This window comes from Cupressus sempervirens, chromosome 6, assembly GCF_028749045.1.
Source record: "Cupressus sempervirens isolate cs-2001-9-10 chromosome 6, ASM2874904v1, whole genome shotgun sequence".
In the NCBI taxonomy this organism is placed as follows: Eukaryota; Viridiplantae; Streptophyta; class Pinopsida; order Cupressales; family Cupressaceae; genus Cupressus; species Cupressus sempervirens.
Genome location: NC_143123.1, coordinates 36099350 through 36107786, shown reverse-complemented (window position 1 = coordinate 36107786; position 8437 = coordinate 36099350). Strand labels below are relative to the sequence as shown.

The window sequence follows — 8437 nt, the reverse complement described above, 5'->3', positions numbered from 1 at the left end:
TCAAAAACTAAAAATACCTTTTATAGAAATGTTATGGTGTTTTGATTATTATAATATGTTATAAATTTAAAATATTATAAATGGGTATTTTAACATTTGAGAAGATGGTCACTCAAAAAAATAAAAAAAATAGTAAATGATATCAAAACAAGTTAAAATTTATATTTATCTCTAGAGCAATGAAGAATATGTAATTCTTTTTCAAAAAGGTATATATTTGATAGAGAAGTTTTGATGAGAGGTAAAAATAATTGGATTTTGATAAGGTCAAACTCGAGTTGATGGGGACACAAACCAACAACAGAATGGACACAATAAAAAATGGAAATTATATTAACTGAGAAAAGAGGCTAGTACAAACAGTGCAGAGAAAATAAACTTCAAATGATGCCCTATGGGCTTACAATAGCATAAATCTGGAGAATATTTCTCCTTTTAGCACCTCCTCTCAAGCTCCAATCCGAACTGCCTTTTACAATGCCAGAAATCTCCTTAAATAGACCCCGGAGGATTAAGGACTAGGAGTACATTCTAGAAAGTGCTAGTAGGCATCCACCGACAGAATAGAAGGTTTCGAAAGCTGCGTTAGAAGTCGGTGCAAATCTAGAAGAATCCAGAAACGGTAGCCGAACTTCCGGGAGGCATAACTTTTGAACCGTAGCTTCGATTGACGAACTATTTACATTTTCGGAAAGGTCTCAAAGCGCTCTATAGCTCTATGGACTAGCTTTGCTTGTCCCCCATTTTTTGGTCCTTTTCGAGGTCATTTAATGCCCCAAACCTGACTTTGAAGCATTCTTAGGAGGTCTCCAAAACCTGAAAAACTGCAATAACTTTCAAACCGTGGGGCCTATTGACCTAATTCTTTTTTTGGAATGCTCTAAATCATGATTAAATTCATCTAGCCAATTCACACCTTCTAGTTTACCGAAATGATGGCCCAAATACATGCTCCTATTTTTTCGAGATTTTCAAATGCACTGATAGTTGAACTATGAGAGTTGGAACCTTTATTTGAGCCAAATGGGTATCCAAAAATGTAAAGACATGAAACAGAAACTAATTCTAAGTACATTTTTTTGGTGACACAGGATTGCCCTTATACCTTTGGATGCTCCTGCATCACGAGTACTTATAGAAAAAAAAATATACATCAAAAACTAATACATGTCATCTATAACATATTTTCAAATTAGAGAAAAAAAATGATGATTTGCATATATTTATTTGATGGGAACTACACCCTATATCTTTCATAGTTGACAAAATGACTTAAAATTTTAAAAAATTGAATCAATTCTTACTAAATTTATAAAAAATAATTTATAGGTGAAAAATTCATCCAATTTCACACATTTCATGAGTTTACTCATGTCTACATCATCTTTAAATTATAAGCACAAATACTATTTATATTTTGTTTAAGTTGAACACTTTGCATTCTGGGATCCTTTTTCTTTATAAAAGGTAACACATGTTTGTGCTTTTACCCAACCTAAATGATTAATTAAGAATCCCCCTCAATATGAATCATAGAGATACCTAACAAGATAGCACATTGAAGACCATGAAAAAGACAAAACTTCTTCACTTGATTTTTGGTACCTTGATTAAGAGGGATTGCATTAGCCATTATTAATTTCCCTTTACAATATTTAAAGAACAAATCCACCCCTCACAGACCTAGATTGCCTCGTGAGGCACCATTAAAGTTCATCTTAACCAAAGGAGGTGAGGGATAATGCCACCTAATATCCTTTCTATTTACTTTTAGGTTGGGAATAATAGAGCTAGGAATTGGGATTCTAATTCTAGACCAAGCTTTAATCATTTCACTATCACATGAGGAGAAGTTGCTATTAGTTGAAGCTTTATTTACCAAAAATGCATTTACCGATTCAATTATTGATGACTGAATTCAAGCTATAACATATTCTAAGCATGAGGGAGTACTTCAAAAAAATTGCTTCTTCATCTCCCACCAAATAGACCAAATAAAAATAGCGATAATGATGATCCAAATGATTGTGAACAAACAATTAGAAAAATATAGTTGGCCATGCTTGCAAAAGGTCCCAAAGCTTGGCTAGAAGAGGAGACATAAAGTTCATCTTGGCTAGCACAAAGATCCAACATTCACAAGAAAAAGGGTATATAAGGAAAAGATGATCCAAATCTTCAAATGAATTCCCACATAATAAACATTTGAAAGGATCTAATTTTTTAAATTTACCTAGTCTATCACTTGTCAAAACACACTTATATGTCCACTACAAACTAGATTAAATTTTACATTCTTGAAGGGCCTAGTAACTAGCCTTAATAGAATATTTCTCCAGATGAAGAGGGAAAGTAGATTATATTATCTGATTAAGAAGAAAGAAAAGCATGTCTTTCATCCAGAATATTTTGCAGCAATAGTTTAATGTCTCCATCCAAAGGAAGAGATCCAATATCCTTCCAATGAACCCTTCCTGAATTAAGTTCCACATAATCAATTAAATGAGGATCCCAAATTTCAAATACCCTCTCATGAACATCAAGGAAATGAGCCCCATGGATTAGAGGAACATGACCAGTTTAAGAATCCAACCAAAACAAGACATCTTCCCCACTGTGAACTTCCCATGAACTATAATTTGTAATGAGATGATGGGAAAGCATGATGAAGCTCCATATTTGAGAACAATTTGGGGGATTGGAAATGGTAAACAGCCTAGTTGGATTCATAGAATCAAGATATTTATCCCATTACTTCCCTTAATGTTGTTTTCCTTCAAGACCTCTAATATACTCTATTAATCCTTATAAAGATTAGAAGTTGATTTATGAATGATTTTACTTTTAGTAGAAACCTCCACTTCTTTGAAAGGATTGTCAAATTATCTGTCTTTTTTCCTCCACGGATTAGCTCACTGAACAATTGCCTTCCCTTTAAAATTGCTCTTACTCTCTGAAACCCTAGATTGCACTTTTGAATTTAGATGATTATGACTCCCACTACATCAATGTGGTGGTACAATAGCTCTTGAATAGAAGATTGAAAACTGTAAGTGCGGTGTATGGTAGATCCTATTGATAGTATCTCTATCTTGCCATTGATTCTGGTTCGGTTTGAAAAAGATCGGGCCTCTAAAATGCTCGCGAAATGTGGAGCTTTGAAACTCCATCCAAATTTTATTATTGAACTATGAGTTCAATGTCAAATTAAATATTAATATTTTATTAATATGGAAGTTAAAGTAATAGTCTAGGAATGATATTAATATTATTGTTTAATCTAATGCTTTGTTCTATTAGTTAAGTCAATCGTGATTTAGAATCATTTAAATGAATAACATGATAACATGTTATAATTAGAAATAATAAAATATTAATGTAGTTAATATTTAATTAAGAGCTAATTGTTTAGTTGATTGTCAAATTATTCAAGAAATTATAGGAAATAATATCATTATAGACTTGATTAATCATGGTGATTTAATATATATGAAGAACTTAATTATACTTATATCATAGGTATTCATGAATGTCTTTTAACATAAACTCTTATAACCGAATTGAACTTTAGAATATAAATTTTTGACACTGGACTTGCATTATTATTGTAAAAAAATTTAATATATGGTTTTGTTATTTTTCTTTTTTTTCACTTTTATGGATTTTTGTGGGTTATGTTGTTGGAAAATTAGTATTCAACATCAGAGCCTATGAGATTGTATTTTCTATGTGAAATGATAGAATCAGTTTTTATGTCTTGATTAGTCCTAGTATAGGTTGGAGTGTAAGTGTAAGTAATTCTTCTTGATCCAATCATTATGTCTTTTACCCAAAAAGGGTGATGACCATTATTTTGTTAAGTCTTATTTAACGAGTCACCTTACATTACCATTTACATTGATGTATGTTCTAGATGGTTCTGTTGTGTATTATATTACTTCATGATTTATTCTATGCCTATCTTTATGTGTGGTGTACACTATGATGGAGATGGATGATGTTGATATTGTTTTATTTTTATTTATCATGATTCTGAGACCTTTTGATTGCTATTGTGATTATGAGATAGCCATTATGGGATGCATAATTCTATGAGATGTTATATTGAGGTAGAAAATGAATCCTTGTGTGGATGTGACATTCTTTCCTATGGTCCATTCATTTTCATTCTTATGGTTTATGAGAATATTTTTAGTATTGCTTGGGTTTATTTGAATGGGGCATTAGGGTAGGTTATCTAAGTGTATAGTGGGAAAGTGACTTGCAATGGGGCTCGGGGCCCTAAGTGGCTACTAAGGTAACTCATTATAAGTCATCTAATTAAGTGATAATACCACACATTGAATGGGGGTTTTTAAAATAAATTAAAAAAAGATTAAGTTTTCCTCGCACATGACTTGAGTGCTAGTATAGGTTAGGATGAGAGCGGGAGAAGATGCTTGATTGTGATCTTGGATCATTAGTTTCCTTATCTATATAAAATGATTACTAATGGCACATAGAGTCACTAGGGGGTCGAGGTCTAGATAGGTTGGCAATGTAACCTTAGAGCTGACTCCTATGTTGACACTTCCCCACATGCATCTTAGGTTTCCTATTTATATTTATTTCTCTTTTCTTTTTTCTTTTTTTTGGGTTACCTCTAGGATTTTATTTTCGTACGAGTAGTATTACTTGTTGTAGAGATCTTTTAGGATCCTTGCCTAGGTTTTGTGTTTTTTATTATGTGTTTTGATTATCAGTATGTGGATTGTAAATTATCTCCCCTACATGGTGGGAGTGGTATCCTGATTAGGTCACTACACAATAAAGAGGTAGTGAATTCTTACTATTTGCCCCCCCCCTCAAATTGACACCAATGTTAGATATTTGTTGATGCAGTTGTACCTTTATCTTTCTTATTCTTATCTTGGAAATTTCTATTTAGATGTTGTATTGATGTATCATTTATCTTATATTTTAAGATCCTAGGAGATGATGTATTTTATTTTTATGTATTTATATTTATTATTACATACCATACAATATGTGTAGTGGATGTTGTTATTTGTACATTCTTGATTATATCAATTTTTCTTATGTATCTTCTTGTGAGCTTATGTATCTATTATTCATTTATGATTGTGGACATTGTGCTTAAGATTAAAATCAATAAATAAAACCTTCTTAATGTGACTCAATCTAAGGGAATCCTCTAGGAAATGGAAACTACATTTTTTATTTTTTATGTGTAGATGTGTATGTGTATATTGCTTCCACATGTTATCTTATGTTGTACAAAAAATTAAAAAAAAATTTCAGTAAAATATTGTAACATAGTAGATTAATTTCTCTTGGATTGTCGAGTAGGGCATTGCATAAGATCTCTCGTTTATTTGATAAGTTAGAAAATTGGCTTGTGCAAGCAAACCAAAATCCTAATATTGTGTCCTTAATTGAGGCTATTGAGAAGGTTCTTAGTTATGATGATAATAACATCTCAATTTCATGTGGTATCACCTTATTAACACTCATTCTTAGCATTTGATAGAGTATTCTCAAGAGCTAGGATGCACTCCTCCTTCCACAACCATTGAACCTTCCATTCCTATTTCCACTACTCTTCCTAGTATTACTACTTATGTGACACTTCTCATGAAAAATTCAATATGAGTCTCTAGTCCTTTAAGTTTTGGTCTTCCTAATATTTCACTTCCCTACAAAATTCCTCATAAATACATAAATTCTCTGTTACCTTCATACAATGTCATTTCTTTCACATATTCCAATCCTACACCAACATATTTTCATATTACCTTACACTTTAAAGCTTTATTAACACATCCAATATGTGCATGTCTATTATTACATCTTCTAATCCTACCATTAGTACTTGGTTCAAACCATCACCACTTTGCATCAACAAGTGGCTTGATTCACTCAATGTAATTGCATTATCCCTACAAGTGATATTTCTAATCCTCTTTTCTTAGACATCCTTCATGGTTTCATCCCACAAAATATTGAGATACCTCATCTTGAGACATATAATGGTAAGGCTGATCCTATGATTCATGTTAGGACTTTCCAAACTATATGCAGCAATTTTTATCACAATTGTAGGCTCATGGCTATATTGTTTAGGCATACTCTTAGGGGAAAAGATTTGAAAGAGTATTTCTCTTTACCTAGTTATTCCATTTATTCCTTTCAAATGCTTGCCAATGTTGTTATTCAAAAAATTCAAGAAAATATTTGTCCTCAAATCTCTTTGAATAATTTAATGTATTGTAAGAAAAATGTTAAAGAAATGGTAAGTGATTTTATTGTTAGATTAATAATTCTCTATGCTCAAATACCTTATTGTGTGCTTGATCATGTATTCAATTTATTTTCATTTCTAATTTGCAAAAGGCATATAATGATTATAAGCATGATCCTCCTCCCTCAACTAACACATCTCTTGTACTCTGAGGTTTTTCAAAACTATTATTTTTAATGAATAGTTGATAGTTAAGGTTTTCCAACCCTAGAGCTAAGTGACTCTTGTGGGATGAACCTATGTCCCTTGGCCTCCTTTTTTTAATACATGAATTTGTATTTTTAATTGATAAAAAGGGACTTTTCATTAAAAAGAGGCATATTTCCTTGCACATTTTAGGTAAGTATTTCATCACTCATTTCACACTTTAGTCAATGCCTATTTCAATATCTTAATCAAGCTGATTCCATATGTTTAGCACTTAGATCTATCTTACACTTCTCATTCAATTAAATAGTTTAATTTTAGACCTACATTTACACATATTTAATCAAACTTAGCATTTCATGAAAGAGGAATTTCTTGTGTACTTCCTTGATGTAATTTGGGTTTAGAATTGGCATCCCTTTAGCCCCTTAGGTTTTTCTAATCCATCTTCAGCTATATTTGGAAGCCCCTCCTCTTGTACTTTTAATGTTAGTGTGAAAGCAATTAGTTAAAGTACTTATCTAACATTGTTTATATTTTAAAATTCATTAGCCTCCATTTCACCTTTAAATACTATGAAACGAGGGCTTATAATACTACATTATTTATAAAGTAATATGACCCTTGGTACAGCAATAACATTACCATTGGGAGCATAATATTCCATGTGAACCTAAGTTTCTAGCTGAAGCTACACGCTTAAAATAAGAGCATGCCATAATTGAGAACAAGATCTCTAGATAGTGTAAGATTTGCGTGAAGTTCACTTAGAAAAGGGAAATTCTGGTTGTTGTCTCTAATAAAATTTGGAATGATGGCATTTATTTACCTCATTTGTGTAATCTTATTTTTCTCTTTTTTATGAAGTACTTCACCCTAGAAGGTCAATATACCACCTTCCACGAGTATTATTTTTATATCTTTAATCACCTCTGAAATGGCAATAGGATTTTCTTTTTCTTTTTTCCTCTATTCATCGTTAACAAGTATCATAAATAAGGGTGCCTCACTTTTTCTTCACTAAGGCCTAATATATTCCCTTTTTCCTTTACCAAGATGAATTTGAAAAATCTCCATTTGAAAATCACCTTCTCTCTTACCCCTAGTTGGAGAAAAATGAAAAAGAAAAATTGATTGATAGATCCCTCCAAATTTATGCAATTAAGGGTAGGGATCTTCCTAAAATATCTAATTCTTTTAGAAAAAATCCCAATCCTTTTGGGATAAAGATGAAAAAGAAGTCAAAACCAATAAGGAGGGAATCTCCCATGAATAGACCCTTTTTGACAACCCCCACAAGAAAAAGAAATCCCCGACAGCTAAGCCCATTCCTTTAAGAGAAAAAAAAGTACCATCACTTAAAGGATAAAAGGATGACCCCTTATATTGACATTGAAAATCACAAGGATAGGGATGAGGAAACTAAACACATTGAGAAGCTTAACCATGCTCGTAGTTTGGGGGAAAGAAGGTTTTCTCATCTCCTCAAAAAAAAATGATAAGTAGATTTTGGAGGAAATTTCCCCAAACAAGGATTGGGGTAGAATCTAGATGAGGAGGATGAGTACATTGAGAACATAGATGATGATGATTATGTCAAGGAGGATAGAGATATTGAGGAAGAAGAGAAGTAAAAAACAATGAAGATAATTCTAAAGTTGAGTGAGTTGGAGAATATGGTAAATATGGTGTGTAACTCCTAAACCCATTTTAATAATTATCCTTAAGATAACATAATAGTTTCCCTTATTATGCATGAAAAAATTAACTCATACCTCAAAAGTAAGATATGAGACCTTCAAAAGAGAATTTCTTCCCTATACAACTCTTCTACTATGTTGATGAATGACAAAATTCAACTCAACAATTATTCCATTTCATTTCTCTGAAGGGTGTTTGATGGGATTATGAAGGAGGTCTTGTTTGGAGATTTAATAGAAAAATAGGATCAAGAGAGTGGATAAGAGAAGGAAAGACAAACAATAAAAT

General features: G+C 31.9%; 1 protein-coding gene across 2 annotated transcripts in view; it reads right to left on the bottom strand.

Annotated features, from left to right (window-relative positions):
* Positions 1-472: 472 nt before the first annotated feature.
* LOC149550966 (ethylene-responsive transcription factor 6-like) overlaps positions 473-8437 on the bottom strand; it is a 29777-nt gene continuing 21812 nt past the window's right edge. The window contains exon 3 of one of the 2 annotated variants that reach the window (XM_089786522.1): positions 473-816. In XM_089786522.1, coding sequence (XP_089642648.1) covers positions 768-816 — 49 coding nt within the window. In that variant the 3' untranslated portion in view covers positions 473-767. The remainder of the gene's footprint in view (positions 817-8437) is intronic. The other variant, XM_089786521.1, reaches the window with a different exon arrangement.